The sequence below is a fragment of the Cnephaeus nilssonii genome (genome assembly GCF_951640355.1).
Source record: "Cnephaeus nilssonii genome assembly, chromosome: 5".
Taxonomy (NCBI): Eukaryota; Metazoa; Chordata; class Mammalia; order Chiroptera; family Vespertilionidae; genus Cnephaeus; species Cnephaeus nilssonii.
The window spans coordinates 87,867,190-87,891,135 of NC_137076.1; the positions used below are offsets into that span (position 1 = coordinate 87,867,190).

The following is a 23,946-nucleotide window of genomic DNA, read 5'->3' on the forward strand; positions in this document are numbered from 1 at the left end:
CATTCACAGAGCTTAGAATAGTGCTGGGCATATAGTCAATAAATGAGCAGTTGGTAAATATTGGGTGAATGAAATTTGTATAAAACGCTTTACATGCGTTATTACATTTAATCATTAAAAAACACTTGGAGTTGAGTAATATTTTTAAATTTTAAAAAAATTCATTGATTTTAGAGAGAGGAAGGGTGTGTGTGGGGAGAGAGAGAAAGAGAGAGAGCGAGAGTGACAGAGAGAGAAAATGAGAGAGAGAGGGAGAGAGAAACTTTGATCTGCCACTCCACTTATTCATGGATTCATTGGTTGATTCCTACATGTGCCCTGACCCAGGATGGAACCCACAACCTTGGCGTATTAGGACGAGCTCTAACCAACTGAGTTACCCAGCCAGGGCATGAGTACTATTTCTATTCCAATCTATAGATGGGAAAATGGAGGCTTGTCCCATGTTGCACAACTGGGAAAGGGTCGACTGGAAATCTGGCCCTAGTTCTCCCTGAGCCCGAAACCCATCCATGCCTGTCATTTCCTGGGCTGTGCTGTAGCATGTCTGTGCTACATAGCATGTCTGTGCTACATAGCATGTCTGTGCTACATAGCATGCTTAGTGCCTTAGTGGTTGTACTTGGCACACACAGTCACTGTAAAGACATAACATGAGCACGTTTTGTCAACTGTAAAGCACTGTACAAATATGAGCCTTATCAATACTATTGCTCTGATTATAGCTACCATTTGTTAAGCACTCACAGTGCATTAGCCTGAGCTCTGCATCATTCTGTCACCCAGTCCTTCTGGCAAAATGATGGGAGTAAAATGAAACAAATGGAAACTCAGGAAGATGAGGTAACTTGCCCAAGGCGAGAAAGTGGATTAAGCTGGCAGTTGTCTTCCTCACTACCTCCCTGTCCCAAGCAAGGGGCCACACACACATGCCTTTGTGAACTTCTTGTTGCTTTTCCACTGTCAGGTAACTTATTCCTGGAATTCCAAGAGGAATTGGAGCGAGTCTATAAGGTCTACTGTGCCAACTATGACCAGGCCTTGCTGCTGGTGGAGTCGTACCGAAGGGAGCCAGAGCTGCAGCGGGAGATCCAGGCCATCATTGAGGCAGTGGTGTGAGTAGAATGACCAGTGAGAATTTGCTCCTGGTGCATGGACCCCAAGGTCAGGGACCGTCGAGGTCTCACCTCCGTTTGGTGCTGCTCACACAGCTTCAGGAGTGTGTCAGCAAGGGCTATGGTAGGCTATGCTACAAAAACAAACAACTTTTAACTCTCAGTGGCTTCAGACCACAAAGGTTTATGCCTTCCTTTTCCTCCTTGCAGGGTGACTTGGGGGCTCTTTGCACTATCCTCACTCTGGGATCCAAGCTGACAGCAGCCACTGGTCAGAATTTTGTCACTAATTGTGGCAAAGGAAAAAGGAACTCTGGAGGGTTTAAGGCTGGTAACCGAATGCTCCAGCTTAGAAATTATATCCATCGCTTCTCATAATTCATGGGCCAGAACTAATCCCATAGCTTTATCCATCTACCAGGAGGCCAGGATGTGCTGTCCTGCCATGTGTCTAGGAGTGGAGAAGCACAGACATTTGGTGAACAGCTTTTATGACTAGCATAGGAAGGGCAGTGAGGTCGGGGGGGAACCACATGCTGTCAGCAACAGTGTTAGGAGGCAGGCGTGTAACACCTGGGGAGGCCTCTCTACCGATGGCTGAAGTTCTGCCCCATGGAAAAGGCTCAGAACTGCCCCGGTGGCATCACAGCCTGAGCTGACATCAATGGGTGGAAGCTCCAGGTAGAGATATGTAGAGAACAATTTTTTAAATTGAAATTTTGAATGGGTAGCATAGTCACATGGTTCAAAAATCTTTAAAACATCCAAATTTATACAGTAAAAATGATCTTCCCAATCTTCCTCCTTTATCCACTCAATTACAACTCCAATCCCCAAGGTTAAGGTAACCACTTAAAAAATTCTAATGGGTCTTTGCATAATTCCTTTATGCATATACAAGCAAGTTCAAATATATATATATATTTTTTTAATAGCTGCATAGAGTTCTTTTCCAGGGCAGGTTTATGGTTTATTTAACCATTATCCTGTTGGGAGACACTTGGGTTGTTACCAAATTTTTACTGTCATAAATATAGTTGCTGAATAACTTCTACCTTGCTCACGTGAGCTGATATTTATGTGGGTAGATTACTAGAGGAGCACTGATGGAACAAAGGGTTTGTACATTTCACGTACTGCCAAACTGCTATCCAAAGAGATCTCACCAATTGATACTCCCACCAAGAGGGTCTGTTTCCTCCCATTCCCCTAGTTCTGGGCATTATCTTGTCATTTTTGTTGCCTATCTGAAAGGCTGCATACAAATTTTTCTCCCAATTACCTTAGAAAGACTGTACAGGTAAGAGGCTGCTGTTACTCTGCGGTGACAGGGTTACTTGATAATTGCGAAGAAGAGAAGTGATCATCTCTTTGAGGACCCCCTGCTGTCTGATTCGTGAGGTGACAGTTGTCCTCATGAACAGTTGGCCCTTTCCTATGGAAAGTAAGCTCAGAGGACAGATTTTGCCAAAATCTGGCAATTGTTTCCACCTCCCTTGCCCATGGTCAGCCAAGCACTAGGAAACCTTTGGTGAGAGCAGATGGTCGGCGTAGGTGTGTCCTGAAGGTTTGATCCTAGCCCTGCCTGCCCACTCGCTGCAAGTGGGGAAGAGGAGGGTTCCCACCTGCTCGCCTGTTTTTAGCCTCATGGCTGATCTTTCCTGGCCATTTAGTCTGGAGCTTTTTCCTTAGGAAAAAGAGCAAGAGGCTAGGATCTCATAGAGAGGGCGGCCGGAGAGTGGTCATGAGCAGCACTTGTGAGTCTTCATGGAGGAGGCGTGCTTGGACATGGAAGTTTGGAACCCTCTTGGGTTTCTTGAAAGCCAGGGCTGAGGGCTACAGGTCATGGTCAAGGAAAACTGCTGGAGATAACCTAGATGTCCCAGGTGCCGTTGACTTGGGCACTCTTTCTGCAAATACCAGCCATCATCAAGAAGGGGATTGGAGAGAGAGTCATCCAGTCATGAACCAGAGCTCCAGAAGGGACCTTGGCACTATTAGCTCCTGTACTTTATTTTTTACTTTTTCTGATGACAAATTTCAAACATATAGAAAAATAGAAGAATGTAATGAACACTCACATACCCACTTCCTAAAATGAACCAGTGTTAATCTTTTGCTGTTTGCTTCATCTATTTTTATGCTAAACTACTTAAAGGAAAATACAGATGTTATGACTTTTTCCCTTACATACTTCAAATGCATCTCTAAACATTAAGCTCCTATAATTTTAAAGGCTTTTCTTTTGTGAAGTAGCAGAACCATTTTATTAAATGACATATCATGTGGATGCCCAATATAGAGAGTTGTGCTTGGGACATATCCAAGTGGAGATATTAAATAGGCCATGGGAATCTGGAACTCCGGGCAGAAGTTGGAAATGAAGATCTGAGTTTTGGATGTGTTTAAAGCCATAGGACTAAATGAAGTCAGCAAGAGAGTGGGTGAAGAGGGAGGAGGGGAGGCCCCAGAGCACCCCAGCATTGGAGAGAGGCCAGCAGAGTTGGCCAAGAGAGCGGTCTGTGGATTAGGAGACGGACAGAGGGAGTCTCTGAGGCCAAGCAAAAGTGTTTCGGTAAAGAGGGAGCGGTCATCTGTGTTTGCTGTTGGGTGAATGAATAAGCTGAGGGCAGAAAGCTGATCATTGGGTTTGGTACAGATGGGGAACTAAGGTCCATAAGGGGGTAAAATGAAAACTAGCAGCATCCATCTAACTTCTGGACCTCACACATTACAGATGAGGAAACAGAGCCACAGAAGGAGGTGACTTGTCTGAGATCACTCAGTGAGTTCAATGGCAGGCCCCCTGATGCCCCCAAGGGTGGGCTTTACCTACCTAATACCAGCCTTCTCCCTCAGACCACAAGCTGGACCCTCAGGCCTCAGTTTCTTACTGGTCATCCCTCTGCAGAGGATTACCAAGTACCCACTGCTGCTGCAGAAAATTCTGGAGAACACACTTCCCGATGCCAGTGCCTATTCTGTCCTCCAGAGGGCTACCTCCGCCCTCCAGGACGTGAACGCCAACATCAATGAGTACAAGAGGCGCAAGGAAGTGGGTAAGGACTTGGTTAATTTAGAGGATACATCAGTGAGCATACTTCCAGTTATAAAAAGCTCATATCAGATTGGCTTCACCAATGAAGGGCAGGTAGTAGCTCATGTAACCACAAGTCCAGAGGTAAGTGGCCTTTGGGTAGGGTTTGATCAGGTTGCTGGGTCAGTTTCCCTATAATTCTCTTGTCTCTGTTCTTTACTGTGTGTCACCTTCATCTTCAGATAGCCTCCCTCATAGCACTACATGGCTGTTGCTATTCCAAGACACACATCTGCATACCACCCCCGCCCCCCAAGATAAGACTGGGCCTTTTCCCTCTTAGCCATAAAAATTAAACTGGAGCTTCACTCTGATAGGACCCACTTGAGTCATGTGCTCACCCTGAACCAATCACTATGGTTAGGGGAATACCATGAGCTGATTGGCTTAGTTTTGAACCAATCACTGTCACCAGGGGGATGGGATTATATGGATTGGTTTATAGCACTTAGCACCCACCCCTTGAACTAAAGTGGGAGCAGTTCCATCCAAACCACATGGCTGCTATACTGTGGAGGAGAAATGATGAGGGAGTGGGGGAGGGCAGGGAGACAAAGGGCTGTGTGTATACCTAGGCAGAGATAGTGGGGATCCTGCCTCTCAGATGGTTAAAACAGAAAGGTTTTTTGGGGAAAATTAAGCAATGTCCCAAGGAGAGTGAAACTCATTTGCACAACTGAGACAGTATAATAATGATAATTTAGCTAAGGTTTAATACTAAGGGCTAACTAGGACATGTTTTTCATTTATTATCTTGTTTGATCTTCGAGGCTGGCACTGCTAGCCCTATTTCACAGTTGGGTAAACTGGCAGCGTTAGTCATTTGCTCCAGGTCACAGAGCCGATAAGGGACAGAGCCAGGTTTAAAACTCAGGCTTGGGGTCAGGCAATCAGTAGGAAGTTCTGAGCCAGGAGTAGGAAAATATGGGCCCAGTTTGGCCAGGCTAACCGTGACTGAGGGACCTCAGGCAAATCACCTCTCACTTGGCTTCTTCTTTAGAAAGTAGATTTAGACCTATCATCTTAGGTGATCCTCCCAGCCATCCCACGAGCTGGCTGACCTCATTTACAGATGAGGAAACTGAGACCCGAGAGGGGCGACTTATCCAAGTCAAGCAGGCTGTTCAGCCGGGGCTCACACCTCGGAGTGAGGGCTCAGCCCTGTGTCTATGTTCCTTGACTCACCGCCTGTTCCTGGGTGTGACGCTGACGTTGAGAAGAGGGCCCAGTCAGGTGCCTAGCCAGCTATGCTGGATGCTTCTGTCCTGGCTCAGCTTCTTTCCCCACACCCTCCCTTTCTGTCGGTGCAGCTTCCAAGTACACCAAAGTGGAGCATCTCACCCTCCGGGAGCGGCTGGCCCGCATCAACACGCACACCCTCTCCAAGAAGACCACCCGGCTGAGCCAGCTGCTGAAGCAGGAGGCGGGGCTCGTGTTGAGGGTGAGCATGAGCAGGAGGAAGGGTCACCTCTCAAGGGACAAGCAAGACTGTGCAGGGGGTGGGTCAGGGTGCTTAGACCGCTTTCAGAGATAAGGAAACTGAGGCTAAGGGAGGGAATGACTTCCCAGCATTGATAGCCAGGTACAGGCAGCGTTGGCATCCCACTTGATTCTGTGGAGCCTGGGGAGGGTTTCTCCACTGCACCTTGTACTACTTTCTCTCTGGGACCTCTTTACACAGATAGCAGAGCTAATCTCTGGGTCTGGGCATGGAACCAGCTTTGATTGATGGCTACCCATAGCAGCTCAGGTTGATTAAGTACTCACTGTGAACCAGGCACTACTTGGTCCATACAATGAAGTTGGTGTTCCTATTCCCCGCCCCCTCCTCCCCCCGCCACCCCCATTTTGCAGATGAGAGGCTCAGAGAGGGTAAAACACCTGCCCAAGGTCACACAGCTTGGAAGCAGGGGAACCAGGACTCATATGCTTGTGTATTTGATTCTGTGGTCTGAATACAAAACCACTAAGTTGCACTCCCTGCCTCTAACTGTCCCACTCAGCTTTGGGGCAGATCTGAGGAAAGGTGGTCCCCAGTGAAAACTTGGGGATGCAGGTCTATGGTGCACACTGCCCCCTTGTGGATTTTCATGGCTCTCACGAGAATAACTTGACTCTCAGACAGAAGACAAGGAATTTGATGACTTGGAAGAGAGGTTCCACTGGGTGTCGCTGTGTGTGACTGAGCTGAAGAACAATGTGGCAGCTTACCTGGACAATCTGGAGGTGAGCATCCTGCAGTTAATAATGGGTGGGGCTGGGTTGGGATCCCTGGGCAGAAGGCGTGCAGGGCCCATCCGACGAGCTGGCAAAGGTACCAGCTGCAGGAACCAAACGGAAGAGGTCTTCCCCCGGCTACAGGCCAGAAGCGGGCCCAGGGGCAGGCACTCCTCGGCCAACGGGCCATAGGACAGGGGCAGCTTCTGAGCCCACTGAGCTCTCAGAGGTTGTGGCTCCAACTAGGCAGGATAAAAATTCACTGGGGTCAGAGCCCTCAGAAGAACCCTGTCAGACTGGCACCCAGAGCAGGGGCGACAAACTCGGGTGCTTAAAGGGGCCAAGTAGGTAACATTACTGAGTGAAGTGTCCATGTATACAAAGCCTGATGTCTGTTTATGAGACCTTTTTGGTAATTAAATCAATATGTAATAATATTTGGAATTTGAATGACTGAATGAACAAATGAATGAGTAAGTTTTAAAGGGGCATTTATTACTTGACTCAGGGGAGTGGTTGCTGTGAGCCCTGGTCAGCCAGTTCTGATTGTAAGGAAAAAAAAGAAAACTGGAAATTCAGACTTTTAGGTGAAATCTCACAATGCGCCCATGGGAACAGCGAATGAAATGAAAATTTAAGTGTTATTCAGGCCCGAGGAAATATATTTCTATAAACTGAATTCAGCCCACAGGAACAGCAGCTTGTATGCCCATCCGGCATGCTATTTTCCTTGTGCCCAAATCCCCTGCTCATTCTTGTCATCGATGCTGACTCATTCCATCTACTGTGTCCCTCTTACGTGGCTTTGTTCTCAGGCATGTCCATTTGCGCAAACCCAGCTTTGGTCACACGACAATGGCTATTTGGATAATGGGACTTGGGGTGGCATTACCGGAAGTACGTACAAGGAGGGGGGTGGTCGTTTCTCACTCCTCTGTGGACACATCTCCCTGCTTGTTCCTGCTTCATCCTGGCCCCCCAGTGGAAGGATCTGAGCAGCACAGGGAGAAGGAAGGGAAACACTCTGGGCCGCGAGGGAGAGAAGCCAGAGGCACAGGAGAGACGCGTCTGGCTTTGCCAAGGAGGGCCATGTTTGGAGGCTCTCCGGCTGCACTTTCCTGGAGGCAGGACTTACGGGACAGACCCAGTGTTACATGGAATCCCACAGGGACAGAGTGGTTCCCTCTGTTCATCCTCTGAGTCCAGGAAAAAAACCTCACTGGCTGGCATGCTGCTAACATTGCAGAGGCAGTCTTGGGCTCGGAGCCTGCAGCAGGCAATGACATCCAGGCAGACTTAATAATTTTGTTTTCACAGCAATTATTCTTCCATGACTATTTATGGCAGTTATTACTGGCTTTCCCTTTAGGGTAGTGTCATAAGGTGTTTGTTTTTTTAAATGCATTGTTTTAAGTAGGAATGCTTAGTTGATTTAAAGAAAAGTGTTAATAGAACATGTGGAATATAGACATGGCAAAAAAATCCTAAGGGAGGTTTGCAGATGTGTGAATTTGGGCAGTGCTGGAATAGGGAGAAAGATGTCAGCTTAGTCTCTCTCTTTTTAAAAAAAAATATTTTTATTGATTTCAGAGTAGAAGGGAGAGGGAAAGTGAGATAGAAACATCAATGATGAGAGAGAATAATTTATCGGCTGCCTCCTGCATGCCCCCTACTGGGGATTGATCCTCCAACCTGGACATGTGCCCTGACTGGTAATTGAACTGTGACCTCCTGGTTCATAGGTCGACGCTCAACCACTGAGCCACGCCAGCTGGGCTCAGCTTAATCTAGGACAGTAGTCGGCAAACCGTGGCTCAAGAGCCACATGCGGCTCTTTGTCCCCTTGAGTGTGGCTCTTCCACAAGATACCACTTGCGGGCGCGCACATACAGTGCGATTGAAACTTCGTGGCCCATGTGCAGAAGTCGGTTTTTGGCCTGGGCGAGTCTATTTTTGAAGAAGTGGTTCTAACGCCGAGCCACACTCAAGGGGCCCAAGAGCCACATGTGGCTCGCGAGCCGCGGTTTGCCGACCACTGGTCTAGGAGGAACTGTCTAATCAACCAAGTTTTCCAAGGACAGAATAAGGTGTGCTTCCCTGTCACAGGGGATGTGCAGACGGCCTGGACAGCCTCTTCCGGGGTCTGGTGGAGGGGATGCAGGTGTGAGATGTCCGTGACGGGCCATGATTTTCTGTCTCTCATTTGTCCTGGTCCAGGCTTTCCTCCGCTTCCGGCCGCAGCAATATGACCTGGACATGCCCGCGGGGCCTGTGGGGCAGTATTGCAACCTGGCAAGAGACCTTCAGCTCCAGGCCTTCCCTGAGTTTGTGAGTGGAATTTCTCCCTTCCTCTTTCTTTTTTGGGCAGGTGACACAACCTATAAGGATAATATTTAGATGTCAGGTCCTTCACACATTGTCACATCCGTAACTACCCTGGGTAGTCAGCAAGGCAGAGATTATTTTTAGTGTGTTTTACCGATAAAAATAGCCCCAGCTAATGTTTACTGAGCCTCACTGTCTGCCAGGCACTGAGCTAAGCCCTTCGCATTCTTCACCTCATTTAATCCTCACAACACTGTTTACGGGCTTAGGGGTAGATACTATTAATAGCCCCATTCTGCAAATGACAACTGGGGCTCAGAGGGGCTGACCACCCACGTTATTCTGATGGTCGGTGACAAGCTTGGATCTGAGCCTCAAAGTCTATGCTTTTGACCACCACTCTATACAAAATCTTTTTCAATATCCAAGCACAGTAACGATATTAAGAAGTGACTTATTAGCCCTAGATGGTTTGGCTCGGTGGATAGAGCATCAGCCTGCGGACTGAAAGGTCTCAGGTTCAGTTCCAATCAAGGGCACATGCCTGGGTTTCAGGCTTGATCCCCAGTAGGGGGCGTGCAGGAGGCAGCCAATCAATGATTCTCTCTCGTCATTGATGATTCTCTCTCTCTCTCTCTCTCTCTCTCTCTCTCTCTCTCTCTCTCGCTCTCTCGCTGTTTCCCTCTGAAATCAATAAAAACATATTTTTTTAAGAAAAGAAGTGACATATTAAATACCTGTTCTGTTCCAGGCACGCTGCTAACCTCATTACCAGCGCTGTCCCTATTTTTCAGTTGGGCACATTGAGACCCAGAAAGGTTAGCTAGCGTGCTAGAGGCCACAGCTAGTCAGTGGGGGTAGGGCTGGAGCCCAGGCCTGCCCACCTTCAAAGCTCCCTTTTCCCGGTGCCCACCCGCTGCCACCTCTTTCCTGGACTCCCAAGCTCCCCTCTCCCACAGAAGCAGCGGCTGGAAGACCTGGTGGGGCAGCCGCTGTGCAGCCTGGCCAAGGCACTGGCCGGTCCTCAGAACCTGATCAAGAAACGCCTGGACAAACTACTGGACTTTGAGCGGCTGGAAGAGAAGCTGCTGGAGGAGGGCAGCGTGACCTACGAGGAGGAGGAGGCCCGGCACACGTACCAGGCACTCAATTCCCTGCTGGTGGCTGAGCTCCCGCAGTTTAACCAGCTGGCCGTGCAGTGGCTGGGCCAGATCCTGGGCACATTCGTGGCTCTCCAGAGGGACCTTGCGAAGCAAGTGTTGCAGAGGGCAGAGAGCAGCTTGGCCCAGGTAAGGCCTCCGGGACTGGGGCACCTCTGGGGAATAGCCTGGCAAGGCCATGCAGCCCCTTCAGCCGTCTTTTGCAGGAGCCAGGAGGGAGGTTGGGCCTTCCAAACAGGCCATCAGGTGCTGAGGAGGAGGCCGTGGGGACCTTCTGGATCTCTCTCATGCCTGTTCTCCTTCCATTAGTAGAGTCGGATCATAAAAGCAAGGATGGAGCAGGAACTCCAGGCCATTTCCAGGCTCTGGAACTCAGAAGCAGAGAGGCTCTGCTGGGAGACTAGCACTTTATAGAGCCTGCCTCCTGGGGAGATGGATAAAGCTGTTTCTCCTCTTTGAGAGGGGCTGGGACTAGAGGCTTTTCTTCGTTTTGGCCCTCACAGCATTTAGTATAGAGTTCTCTCTCAGACACTCTTTTTGAATTGAATTAGGCCTGAACCAACTGCAGGAAGAAGCATTTATCTTTCCTAAAGGCAGAGGGGAAATCTGATTAGATGATATTTTCATTCTCCTCCCGCCCTCTAGGGTTCTCTCCAGACCCCGTTGTATTTAGGCTAGGATGTGCTGGGCTGGGGAGTGTTACAGATGCCAGTAGGGGAGGTCAACTTTATAAAAGCAGAAAGAGGGCACGTCTTGGTGGGTCCTGTAATGTAGAATGTTAGAGCCTGTCCGTGATTGATGGACTTGTCCTTGGAGCCTGGGAAATACCTGCATCGTAGAACCTCAGTCTGTCTGCATCCTGGGGATGGGGGAAAGGAGGCTCTAAATCAGAATGAGAGCAGCAAGTTTGTTAACAGAGAGGACTCACTCCTAGGTTATCTGATCGGAGTACAAGAGATGCCTAACAGGGCCAAGGTCTCTGGACAGAGCATTATTCAGAACTTGGGTTCCAGACCAGGTCAGGCATAAAGAAGAATGTATTGTCTTGCATAACTGGGAGACCCTGAGTGGATGGAGCCGGAGACCCAGCTGCATTCAGTACTAATGATGTTCGCAGGGCTTGACTTCACTCCACCCCTAGCTCTGTTTCCCTCTCTGTTCTCAGGCAGGCCTTTCGCTGTATGGTGGGAGAGATGGCTCCTAACAGCTCCAAGCTCTTACCTTTCCATCTCAGAATCCAAAGGAAGAACAGCCCTCTCATCCCCAGCCTTCACGGCCTAAATCTGATGGGAGGACTCCGATTGGCCCAATTGGATCCATTGTCCGATCCTTGGGCCAATCATGGGGCCTAGGAGAAGGGGTGCCATGACTGCCACTTCTGTGGCCAGAGCACCAGGATGGGCAGTTCTCCCGGACCCCATAGAAGGACACTTCCTCAAAGGAAGGTGGGGCACCAGGCAGACAAAAACGATGGCTGACTAGGACACAAAGGCCCATCTTAACACACCAGGGATACTGTGGGCTGACGGTGTCTGTCCCTACCCAGCTGCCCCACCACCACCTCTCGGAGCCGGCCTTCAGGAAGCTGGTGGAGGATGCACTGGGCCAGACCGGTCACCAGCTTCGCTCCTTTCAAGAGAACTTCGAGAAAGTGCTGACACCTCCCACTGTTCAAGTAAGTGACCCTCCTTGACCCTCTGTAATGGGGTGAGGCTCAATCCCCTATTTCCTCCCCCTTTTGTAGTTTCAATGTTTCCTGTTACCCAGGGACACATTCTCCCTTTCCCTCTCTCCTTTCTCTCTGAGAGCTGGGGGTGGGGGTGGGGGTGGGTGGGATTCACATTCCCACCCACACATGCTCTTCATGGCCAGTAAGCATCAGAGAACAGAACCCATGGGTCAAGAATAAGAAAGCCCAAACATTTTACTATTAAGTGAATTCAGGCATAATAATGAGCAAGTGGCATTTAACATCCAAAAACCTGGAACTTCTTCAAAATTTTCATATAAATTTACTGTCTCCTTATCACCTTCTCACTGAACCTGCTTCAAATACCAGCATTCAGAATGAGTAAGACATTTAAATAAGAAGTCATTTAAGTCCTGGCCAGTGTAGCTCAGTTGGTTGGAGCATCGTCCTGTATACTGAAAGGTCAGGGGTTCGATTCCCGGTCAGAGCATATACCCAGGTTGCAGGTTCAACCCTTTGTCGGGGTGCATGCCGGAGGCAACCAATCCAGGTTTGCCTCTCTCTCTTTCTTTCTCCCTCTCATTCCTCTCTCTCTAAAATTAATAAAAATATTCTCAGGCAAGGATTAAAAAAAAGAAAATTTACAAAAAAATTAAGACATTTAAATTTTCTTTTCACTATGGAATTTCTTAAAAATTAAAGTATTGTTGCTCTAGCCAGTTTTGCTTAGTGGGTAGAGCATCGGCTGCAAACTGAAGGTTCTTGGGTCTGATTCCAGTCAAGGGCACATACCTCGGTTGCAGGCTCAATCCCCAGCATCAGTTGGGGTGTGTGCAGGAGGCAACCAATTGATGTGTCTCTCTCACATCAATGTTTCTCTCTCTGTCTCTCCCTGTCCCTTCCAATCTCTCTAAAAATCAATGGAAAAATATCCTTTGGTGAGGATTAAAAAAAAAAAGTATAGTTGACATACAATATTATATTAGTTTTAGGTGTATTCAAAATCTATATACCTTAAGATATAATCACCATGGTAAAACCATCTGTCATGGTACAAAGTTATTATGATATTATTGAGTATATTCTCTGTTTTGTACATTATGTCCTGTGACTTATTTTAAATGAAGTTTGTATGCTCCATAATGGCTTACAAAACTTTGGATGGCCAAGTGCTGTTTTTGGTAAGGTATGTTTCTCTAAAATATGAGGAAAGGGTATCTTTCAGTCAGTCCACTTGACTATACACATGTAGTGTATGTTTTAAAAGTAACTGACGTAGCTGAAGGGATACGGGCTCTCAGGGTTTCAGAAAATGGAAACTGTGTAGTCAGTCACATGTGAGATGTGAAGTGAAGGGTCAGGAGACAGCCCCCAGGTTCCCCAGGAGGAAGAGGGGCCCCAGAGACACAGAGAGACGAGGAAAGGAGCCCAGCAGCGCTGGCAGGTGCCGGCAGCCTTCGCACCTGTCCACGGGGCAGAGACCGTCAAAGACCATCGGAGATGCGTGTCCGCTCTGAAGGGCTGGGGCTGATACTCCTTGGACCACAGCTGTCCCGCTCCCCGCCCCCCACACTGAGGCTGCCCCAGCAGAGGTCTCTTGGGGGGTGACATGGGCCCTGCAACTCGGAGAGAGGAAGTGGGCAGAAAAGGAAGAACAGAGCAGCCCTCAATTGTGTCACAGGAACCTCCCCTCTCTTTCTACTTAAAACAAAATGACAGGTGTGTTTTTGTTTTTTTTACTGGAAAAGCAATCTATGCTGATTGCACAAAAAAGAGAAGACTTGGAAGAACAAAAGGAAGAAACAAATGGGAACATAATAATACCAGTGCGTGTTGAAAATTGGCTCGTGCGTGCGTGCGCGCGCGCGAGCGCACGCGCGCGCGCACACACACACACACACGCACACACACACACACCCTCCTGTAAATTCCTGCCTTATTTGGCTAAGGGAACAGAATCCACAGAAGTGAGGTGGCCCATCCGGGGACAGCTGCTGTCCTCTACACAGGTAGGCGCTGCCAGACTTGAGAAAGAAGGCAAATGTTTGCTACACCACTGGCTTTTACACTCATGTTAACACCACCGGTCTGAAATAAGCGGCCCCATCTCTACACTTCCAATTTAGGGCCTGTTTGAAACATTGTGTTCTCCTGGTTCTTGATCCTGACTCAGTGAACCCATTGGATTATGGGTAATGGCAGAGTCTGTGCCCAAATGTTCCTGAGGGCATCTCTGTCTATCTCCCTATACCCAGCACCTCCCTACCCAGAAATAACTAACCACAGAAACATGGTGAATATGAATACATCCATATGTATAGTAAGATAAAGAGAATACATTGGAAATCTATATTCAACATTTTTAGTTTCTTCTTTGTTTTATAAAAAGGGGACAGTCACCTCTGGGTCCCCTCTTGTTGATGCTTTTACTGGAAGCAGTGAATGAAAAAACAAAGGTCCTGCCAGGAGATTTTGGGATGAGCTGAATCATTCTCCCAGCTAGGTGGCAGTTCACTCACTCCTGTGTTTCTGTTACACCATTCACATTCCTGTTGGAGTGCCAATTAATGCTGGTGGTTTTGTTCCAGCATATAGAAGGGTTCAGGAATCTGGAGAAGGCGCTGTGTGTAAATTAATCAAGAGTCAAGAGATGAAACATAATTTTGGAAGGCTTTTGGGGGGCCAGAGGAGCTTGGCTAAAGAAACCAAGTTCTCCTGTCTCTCTCGACCCCTTGCTTTTTATTAACACAAATTGTCTTAAAGCAAGGTAGATATACATATCAAAGGTCAGGGTTTGGTATACAGAATCCATTGTCAGATTGGAAGAACTGCCTATGGCTGTTAAGGTATTTGGCCAATAGGAGGAAATAACATGTAGATTAAGATGCCCTCAGCTGTCTGGCAGCAAGCAATCATTTATGCATCCTTTTCAGGTTTGGGGAAATGCCCTTAGCCATTTCCAACAGGCAATAACATATGTGATTCAGCTCTTGCTGAGTCCTCAAGTTCCATCAACCGTTTGATGAAACTCTTGCATTTATGACATGCTGGAATTAGCTTCCGGCACTTACTGTGCCCAGTAAACACTTGTAGGTGCCCAATAAATACTTGTGGACTGAAAACTCATGGGGTAAAAGGTAGCATTCCCTTCCTCCCCATGTGTGGGAGGTCTCCCTGTGTCTGCCCTGTGCTGGCTGAGATGCCCAATGAGTAAGATCTGGTGCCACATGAAGCTCACAATCTAATGGGTTGAAAGACCCATACCAGGCACCTCCCTGAGGGTCAACTTAGCCTGGTGCAAGGGGCAGAATTTAGAGCACCTAAATTGGATCTCTGTGCCTGAGCAATTTCAGAACCTGAAAGTAGAACTTGGAAAACTCCATAAGGTTAGACCTGGGAGGGATTTTATTTTATTTTTTGTGAATCCTCACCTGAGGATATTTTTCCATTGATTTTTAGGGAGAGTGGAAGAGAGAGGGAAGAACAGAGAAAAACATCGATGTGAGAGAAACCCATCGATTGGTTGCCCCCTGCACGCGTCCTGACCAGGGTCTGAGCCATGGGGGAGCCTGCAACCAAGGCATGTGTCCTTGACCAGAATCGAACCCAGGACATTCTGGTCCTCAGGCTGATGCTCTACCCACTGAGCAAACAGGCTAGGGATTTTAGAGGTTGAATGAGGTGAGATTCCCTTGGATACTAATTGCATGTGTTTCTCATCTGATCCACTGCCTATTGGGCAGATATTGGCCCCAGTTTTGACACTTAACTCAAGCACTGTCTTTATCCCTCCTCTCCCCAGCCACTCCTTCCAGGGGCTGAACGTCAGGTGCAGGCTCTCCTGACCAAGTATGGCCCAGGAAAGCTGTACCAGGTGACAAGCAACACCAGCGGGTCTAGGACTCTGGACCTGTCATTGCCTCGGGGCCAAATCGTGGCCCTCCTTCAAAACAAGGACACCAAAGGCAACAGCAGCCGCTGGCTGGTGGACACCGGGGGTATGTGGGACTTTGTGGGCCCTTCCCCTCCCTCTGGGAAAACCACCCAACAGGACCAGTGGGAGACACAGGTGCCCTCAGAGGTCAGAGTCTGGCCATGCAAATCCAAAGTGGGAATTGAGCCCAGGCGAAAATGCAGGGTTTGGAGCATAGCCAGATAGGGTGGTGCATGAAAGGCCAAAAAGAGGAGTTCAGTCTTTCATCGCCACATCTGTTACCCAGCACCCAGTGTGCTGGGCGCCGTGCAAGGGAGACAAGGACCCTGCCTTGGGGACCTCACAGACCAGGGGGGTGGACAGAACTTCAGCATCACCCTGTGAGATAGAGAAAGGGGTGCTTGGATCCGGCTACGTGGACAGACGTCTGATGTCCAGAATGAGGGGGAGTTTCCTGTGCACTGGTCACAACCTGGGGGTGTGGTGCTCAGGTCTGGGTGCCCCAGTGTAGCCGGGCAGGAGGTAAGGGGCACCATGAACCCAGGAAGAGATAGACCAGAGGAGTATCTTCCGAAGAATATGTGACCCAGAGGCTGGGGGTTACACAGGATGATGGGAGGGGTCTGTGGACAGTTCCCCCCCATTGCTACTTGAGGATGTTAATTTTATTGGAAAAAATAACTAGTATATAAACCCATGCCTTTATTTGTTATTGTATGGTACAAGACCAGATTTTAAAAAGTGAGTCTATGAAAACATTAAGAAAAGAGTATAAGTACAGCAGAAATGGTGGAAGAACAGTCTCATGACTCAAGCTGAAAACAACTGAGTGGGGATTAAAGCAAGTCTCCCGGGGGAGGGGCCGGGGCGAGGACTGAGTGTGGACGCCAGTCCCACCACTTCACTAGCTGCTTAAAGCTGGAGAAGTGTCGGAGCCTCCCCTCCCTGCCCCCCCCCCCCCCCCCCCCCGATCCCGGCGGGCTCAGCAGCAAGATGGGAGTTGGTGTGAAGACTAGATGATCCGTGCCGGGCTGGCCATTCCTAACGACAGCAGCCAGAACAGCACTGGGGTAGTTCCACATGAGGAGGAGCCGGGCACTTGGAGAAGGGAAAGGCAGTTTCTGCCTCGGAAAGGCTGTCCTGGGTAAGGAAGCAGCTGCCTCAGGGGAAAGGGACCAGTGGTGCAGTTTCCATCCCAGACCGAGAAGAACGTGTTCTCTGTCAGAGTGTTCAGAACCGAGCAGGCCGCCTCAGGAGGGAATGAGCTCCCTGTCACTGGGGGTGTGCAAGCAGAAGGTAGAGACAGCGAGTGTGGGGGAGGGGGGGGCCTGAGAGGTTCCTAGATGTCCTTTTAGTGCTGAGAAGCTGTGTTGGCGGCATTGACATCCATGCATGGCAGTGATTTCTTCTCTCAAAGGGGTGGAGAAGGTGGCCTGTAGCCAGTTAACGTTTGCTATGTCCACAGGACATCGAGGGTACGTGCCGGCTGGGAAAGTGGAGCCGTACCAGATCGTCCCCCGGGAGGAGAAGCTCAGGGGGCAGGCGGGGCCTCGCGAGGACTCCCGGCATCCAACACCGGAGCCCACCGCAGCCCTAGTTGCCGCCGTCCCAACCGGGACCCAGGTGAGTGTGGGAGTGCGGGGGGCTTGTCTGGAGCGGGGCTCTGATTTTTCTCCTCTCTGGAGGGACTACTACCAATGAGTCTGGGCCTCGATTGGTGGCCACACCAGCGTCCTGGCCAGGGGTGGGGCCCGGAGAAAGGAAGTGCCAGTGCATGCTCCCACATGTAGTTAGACACAGAAAGCCGTGTATTGTATGATTGTACGCATATGAAATGTTCAGAGACAGAAAGGTCAGTGGTTGGCAGGGGCTGAGGGAGGGAGGGATGGGAAGTGACCACTAACGGGTGTGGGGTTGCTTTTTGGGGTGATGAGGATGTTCCAGAATTCGACAGTAGTGATGGTTGCACAGCCATGTGAACACATTAAAAACTACCCGTGTGATTTTGAGTAAGTTCCTTAACTTCTCTGAGTCTCAGTGTCCATATCTGAAAAATGGGGCAAACGGAGTCATAGAACTGTGACAATCAAAACCAGGCCAAGCGCTAGGACAGAGCCTGCCACGTTGTGGGTGTTGGCGGTGGGAGCAGCAGAAACAGAAAGGCCAAGGATGTGCTTGGGAGGCGATGCCTGCCCAGCAGTGGGGACTGATTGGCTGGGAGCGATCAACAGCCTTCCTGGGTGGGGTCTGTCCGTCTTCCCACCCTGACCATTGCTGTGTCACTCCCACGTTTCAGGTGGTCGCAATGTACCCCTTTGTGGCCAGAAACAGCCATGAAGTGAGTCTGCAAGCAGGCCAGCCAGTGACTGTCCTGGAGGCCCCGGACAAGAAGGGGAACCCGGAATGGAGCCTCGTGGAAGTGGACGGACGGAGGGGATATGTGCCTTCCAGCTTCCTGGCCAGGGCCCCGAGCCCGGCTCCCTGGGGCTGGAGTTTGCCCTCCTAGGCTGCCTTCCTCGGAGCCCAAGTTGCCAAGGGATGAGGAGGATTAGAGGCTGTGATCCCAGGAGGGAAGAGAAGAAAGAGCAGGCAGGGTGGAGGGGAGAGAGGCCAGCATGGGGTGGGTGAAGGGCACGCAGAGGGCAGCCAGAAGAGTTGGGCGCTGCCCTTGCACAATGCCTGGTGTGGGCGGGCACAGAAGGCTCCAGCCAGGACGGCTTAGCTGTCTTCGTGAAGAGGTTGTTCCAGCCTGTAGTCACAGCATGGAGGATGGCAGGTCAAGTTGATAAGGATTTGCCGTAGCTAATGGCCAGTCCTACCGGGGCCCCCATCTGGGCCTGCCCATGGAGAGGGCCACCCAGGTAAATGTCACCTGTGTGCTGTGTGGGTGTAGGGAGGGGCGCTGGAAAAGCCCAGGGCTGCTGGCCTGACAGTTCACTTCCTACATGTGGTACCAGGAGGCACCGCAGCCGACCGATCGGTCGTCTTCAGTTCTCTATGCTGGGAGTGAGGTATCTTGGGCAGTGAACCCCTGAGAGCCCTCTCTAGTTGGGAAGCAGGTTCTTGTTGGGACAGCGGAGAGGTTCCCAGGACAGTCTTGCCCGGGCCTGGCAGTGGGTGTGGCCAAGTCCCAGTTCTGGAATGTGTGTAGGTACATTCAGAGCCCGTTCCAGGGAAGAGATTTGGAGGGTGTGTTAGGTGGGGTGTGCGAGGCTGTTGCCAAGCAGTTGCACACTGTTGCTGTGTTCTCTGAATAGGGGACAAAGGGACATGCAAATCCCAAAGGAAACTGAAGCAGGTGATTACAGGCCCGGTGGGTGGGGAGGTTAGGTCATGGCTTGGTTTCCTGTTTCTGGAAGCGGGGGAACCCCGGTGGTTTCAGGAGGCCACTGAGGGCCTGGAGCACCAGTGGACTGATGTCAGGTGACTGTGGGACCTTCCACTTGGGACACAACCTCAGGTTTCCCGTCCATAAAGCCCTAACTCACAGGACTGCGGTGAGATTGGCATGAGGCGAAGGACATGGAAGCTCCTTGCAAATGGTGAAGTGCATATAAATGTGAGTTACATTTAAGTGCATATAAATGTGAGTCATATAAATGTGAGTTACATTTATAAGTTACATTTATAATATAAGTGCATACAAATGTGAGTTACATTTAAGTGCATATAAATGTGAGTCGGTAGCAGGATGTGCCGGAAGTGGTCTCAGGTTGGCCCCCACATCAGCATTCGTTATGCTACTTCCCGTGCCCTCGGCAGGCATTGCTAATCCACGCGGCGTCCTTTCCCATAAACCCAGGGTCTGCCGCAGGCTCCTTCTCAATGCTGCAGTCCAGGAGCCAAACTCGTGAACTTGGTGAGCTCAAACCTATTGTCATCGCTTCCTAGAACCTGGAAATGGAAGCCCCTCAATAAAGACTGACCCATTGGGGCAATTTTGGATGCAGCTGCTGTTGAATCACCTCTAGGATGTCACTGTGGGCTAAGATAAATGGCGAGGCTCACAGAAGAACCCAAGGGTGACCCAGCATGATCTTGAATACAAACAACAGAATTTGGGGCCAACCCAAGTTAGTGTGTCTGTAAAAACGGGTGGCAGTTGAGACTTATTTCCAAGAACATCTCTGTTGTTATAACTGCAGTGCCTGGATTGTGGAGGGCTTCTGAGATGTATGTACTAGTACACGCCTGTGCCAGACAGTCTGCACCTCACCTCCTCTGGGCTTGTGAAAGCGTGAAGAATGCAGAATGCAAGGGGAGCTGGTTCCCACAATTCCTTTCCCGGCTCCAGTTCACTTTACAAGACGCTCTTGATTCATTTTCCGTTCTCTCTCCTGCTCAGATTTCTGATACAAATAGGAAGCAGAGGGGGGGAGCAGATAATAAAATAAATCCACCTGTGGTCCCACAGTACCTACCGAGAGCCTGCCCTGGGCTAGAACCCTCGCTCAGGGTTTCTCAGCGTGGCCGCTCACTGCAGTCACCTGGGCAGCTCTCCACTGTGCCCACCCAGAGATTCTGATGGAATTGGCCTGGGGAGTGGTCTGGGCCTCAGGACCTCAGGACGCTCTCCAGGTGCCTAGTGTGCGGCCAGGTTGGGAACCTCTGCCCGAGGCACGCAGTGGTGGACAGGAGAGTCCTGGGATCGGAAATGGCCACAAGCTGTAAGCCAGGACGTGCCCCTCTGTGCCTTGTGCCAGCTCAGCGGCTTTGAACGGGCAGCTTCTGAGGTGGTTTGAAACAGGACAGCCTGTTCTGCCAGGTCCCAGGATGTATATTTAATAAGTGCCGTTAAAAGGGACCTGCACAAAATTGGATGTTCTTGTAGGTACAGGGGAGGAAACGGAAATACACTTGGAACTAAATGGATCTCATGAAGGGAAAATAAAAATGTATCAGTAGCACATGGGTTACGGTATCTCGTGGACCAGGGGGTGAGATTGAAAGTCACTGAAGGGTGAGAAAATGCATCTTGAGAAGATGGAGAACGGCCTGAATTTTCTCCAGGGGACTGCATAATGTGCTCCTTTCCCCCCAAATGCCTAGGACCACTGCACTGTGTCTTGTTTATTTCACTGTTGAGCTTGCTAAGGTATTTGCCCATGAACCGAACAATACTTCTAAGAGTGGAAGACCGATCACAGGGGTGTCCCTTGCTCCCTGCAGCGGAGTGACACCTCTCTAACCTTCTGGGCCCCAGCCCAGTTTTGGACACGAGGACAAGATTACAATATCAAAGGGAGAATGAGTGGATTCTTGGTTAATGTGATGAGCTCTAGCTTGGTGAATAACTGATGTGAACCAATGGGAATAAAGGACTTCAAAGATAAAAATGCCTCTTGAATTTGTCTCTAACCATTGGATAGTCAGATTCCCCAGGGTGACATTTGTTCTCTGGGCACTTGCTACACCTAAAAATGGCACCTCATTCATTCGTGTGTTCACTTAAGGAGTGTCTACAGCGCACCTTGGGTGCCTCCTGGAGTTGGCCTTAGCTGGTGGGGATACAGCAAGAAGTCAGACAGTTGGGGGCCCTGGCCTCTCAAAGCCCACAGTCTGGTGAGAGTGGCCAGTCAACAGTCAGTTACATGCAGTGTGAGTGTTGGGGCAATAATAGATGCCACCAGAGCCCGGGGCTGGGGGGAGGGTGGGGAGGGGAGGGTTGTCCAGCCCTGACTCAGACCTGGCGGCTACGGAAGGCTTCCTGAAAGAAGTGATATCCAAGCTGAGGCCTGATGGATAACTAGGGTTGAGTGAAGGTGGGAGGGAGGGCATGTGCCAAGGCCCAGAGGTAAGAGCGAGCTCTGTTGGTCAGGAAACTGAAATGCTGTGGAGCGAGAACATGGTGTGTGTAGGGGTGGTGGGTGCAGTGAGGGATGGTATAGAGAGGTCAGCATGGTAAGGAGCTTTGGTTTTCTGAGGGCTATGCAGCCGGGGGAGGGAGGCGGGGGGAATGGGTGAGGGGGAGGTGGGGCACTAAAAGGTTTAGAGCAGTGACCGGCCCAGGGATGTATGTTAGGGTGCAAGCTCTGGTGCATCCTGGAAGCTCCCTGAGTGTGCACGAGCCTCAGGTAATAGATGTTCTATACCTATTGCTCAGATAAACATGCCAGAGGGGAGGGGAACACAGAAGCCCTGCCTCTGAGGAATCTCCCATCCAGCTGGAGAAGCAAGACATACGAGCATCACACAGTTACCTGGCCCCACAGGGCAGGAGACAAGAGGGAGGTTTGAGGGGGCTGAGGTGGTCATGGAGGCGTCTTGGAAGAGGTGGGGCAGGTGCGGGGCCATGTGAGATAAGTAGGACGGGGGAAGGTGAAAGGGAAAGAGAGGCCTTCTCAGGCCTGGGGAGGTCATGAGGTGGTGTAGAAGTGTCCAGAACTTTGCCTTAGAAAACCTGAGTTCAAGGCCTACCTGCCCACAGGCAGTAGCAAACACACTTATCTGCATGTGAAGTTTGATAAGGTCCCCAGTCTCCCCTGCCCTCCCCAGTCAGTTCCAAAGTGCTCATGGTAGAGTTCTGGCTTATCTCTAGGAGTCCTGGCTCCCTTCGCCAGGACCTAACTTACAGTATAGAAGTCAGTTTAGGGCCTGTTGTGGCAAGGAAGAGACTAAATACCATGGACGAGGGTACAGGCAGAGCCGGTTTCCACTCCTGGCAACATCACAAGGAGCTAGGATCCCGAACAACCCATTCACTTGACCTTGCTCATGTGTTTTCTCTTATGTATGTATATATGTATGTATGTATTTGTTATTTTTTTCAATTATATTTGATATTATTTTGTGTACAGCTTAGTAGTTAGACGATCATACACTTTACAAGGTGTTCCCCCAGAGCTCATCTGTTTTCTTATTGGTAATTTCTTACCCTTTCTGGTTTTTCATCTGTAAAATGGGTACAATTCCCGTCCTCACAGGGTGGGTGAGAGAAGTAAATGAAATAATCAGCGCAAATGGTATCACATGAGGAGCATCACGGCTGTGCAACGAGGAAATGTGAACTGTGACCACCAGGTGGCAGCAGGACTCTACAATTCAGTTGTGGGAGGACCCGCCGCTCCATGGAGTCAAACTGGGCAGATGGTGCAAATCAGAGGAAGGACCAGGTGAAAGACGTTAGGGAGTGGTGGAGACTGTGCTGCTCCCAAGCATACAGGCTCAGGAAAAAGGAGCAGCTTCTTGGCTCCAGCCTATGTTGCCACATCATAATGAGGCCCCAGTGGTGCCAGACAGTCTGGCTTTTCGAGAGAAGCCAGAAACTAGATGAGAGAGAGAGAGAGAGAGAGAGAGAGAGAGAGAGAGAGAGAGAGAGAGAGAGAGAGGTTAATTTATTGTTTCACCCATTCATGCATCCATCAGTTGAATGTGTCCTGACCAGAGATTGAACCCGAAACCCCAGCACATTGGGACAACGCTCTAACCAGCTACAGGGTCTACAGCCATTCCACTCTGAGCTTGCCCGATCTCATCTGATCTCGGAAGCTAAGCAGGGTTGGGCCTGGTTAGAACTTGGAAGGGTTTTGTTTGACTCTTTTGATGTGAAGGAAGTCTGCGTGCAGGTTGTGCGGGCCACAGCTGGCCCCTCTTTGTATCTTCTGCCGGAGTGTGGGCTGACTATCCTGGTGGAAGATCTCTTCTGAAGAACTGGCTTCATATCTTTATATTTCCTGTGAAACGCCTTCCTGTCTTTTCACTTTACTCACCACACATTCCTTTCTCTACGTTAGATCTCTGGGAGAACTGTTTCCTTTTATGCCACCATTACTTGTTGTCTCAAGCTTTTATTAGGTTGTGCACCATATTTTCTGACTCACCTGTGAGGGTCTCCATCGCACTTATCTTACAAGACTCTGTTGAGGAATAAATGAGATACTGATGTAAAATCACTTAGCTCAGCAGCTGGCTCATTAGTGCTCAGCAAACACAGTTATCGTTGTTATGGGGACTGTGGAAGAGATGGCCTGACGTTGGAGAAAGGTTTGCAGGGCCGATCTTTCTCTGGGATGGTGATGAGGCCTGGCCATTCCCCTATGTCGATGAAGCCCCTTGGTCTTGGCTCCCGAGGGCCTGGCTGGACTTGGCTGTCACACTCCGAAGACATTCCTGGGACTTTCCCTCCTTGGCTCACTGATCCTGCCAGCTGGGTCAGGGTGGCCAGGTTTCCATCCAGGACAATGCTCGTGGGTGCCAGTGGTCCAGACTCTCCCGCCTCTCTCCAGCCATAGGGCTTCCTGCTGCCCACTGCACCCGGACATGCTGGGCAGGCGCTCAGGGAACCATCAGGCACACTGATACTGCTGGAAGCCTTGCAGCCAGGAGCATCCTCTTGGGGTGTTCCCAAGGGACCCAGCAGCTTTGGGGCCCCCCCGATCCTCACGGGGGAGTGAAGAGAAGGAGGCGGC

The 23,946-nt window shown here is 50.0% G+C and overlaps 1 protein-coding gene across 1 annotated transcript in view; it reads left to right on the forward strand.

The window, feature by feature from the left end:
* ARHGEF37 (Rho guanine nucleotide exchange factor 37) overlaps nucleotides 1–20,852 on the forward strand; it is a 34,263-nt gene extending 13,411 nt beyond the window's left edge. Inside the window, exons 4-13 of the mRNA XM_079772888.1 lie at nucleotides 968–1,115; nucleotides 3,975–4,174; nucleotides 5,523–5,653; nucleotides 6,334–6,438; nucleotides 8,647–8,757; nucleotides 9,714–10,043; nucleotides 11,461–11,589; nucleotides 15,407–15,602; nucleotides 17,004–17,161; nucleotides 17,835–20,852. Of these exons, the coding sequence (XP_079629014.1) occupies nucleotides 968–1,115; nucleotides 3,975–4,174; nucleotides 5,523–5,653; nucleotides 6,334–6,438; nucleotides 8,647–8,757; nucleotides 9,714–10,043; nucleotides 11,461–11,589; nucleotides 15,407–15,602; nucleotides 17,004–17,161; nucleotides 17,835–18,044 (1,718 nt within the window). The 3' untranslated portion in view covers nucleotides 18,045–20,852. The remainder of the gene's footprint in view (nucleotides 1–967; nucleotides 1,116–3,974; nucleotides 4,175–5,522; nucleotides 5,654–6,333; nucleotides 6,439–8,646; nucleotides 8,758–9,713; nucleotides 10,044–11,460; nucleotides 11,590–15,406; nucleotides 15,603–17,003; nucleotides 17,162–17,834) is intronic.
* Nucleotides 20,853–23,946: the final 3,094 nt, after the last annotated feature.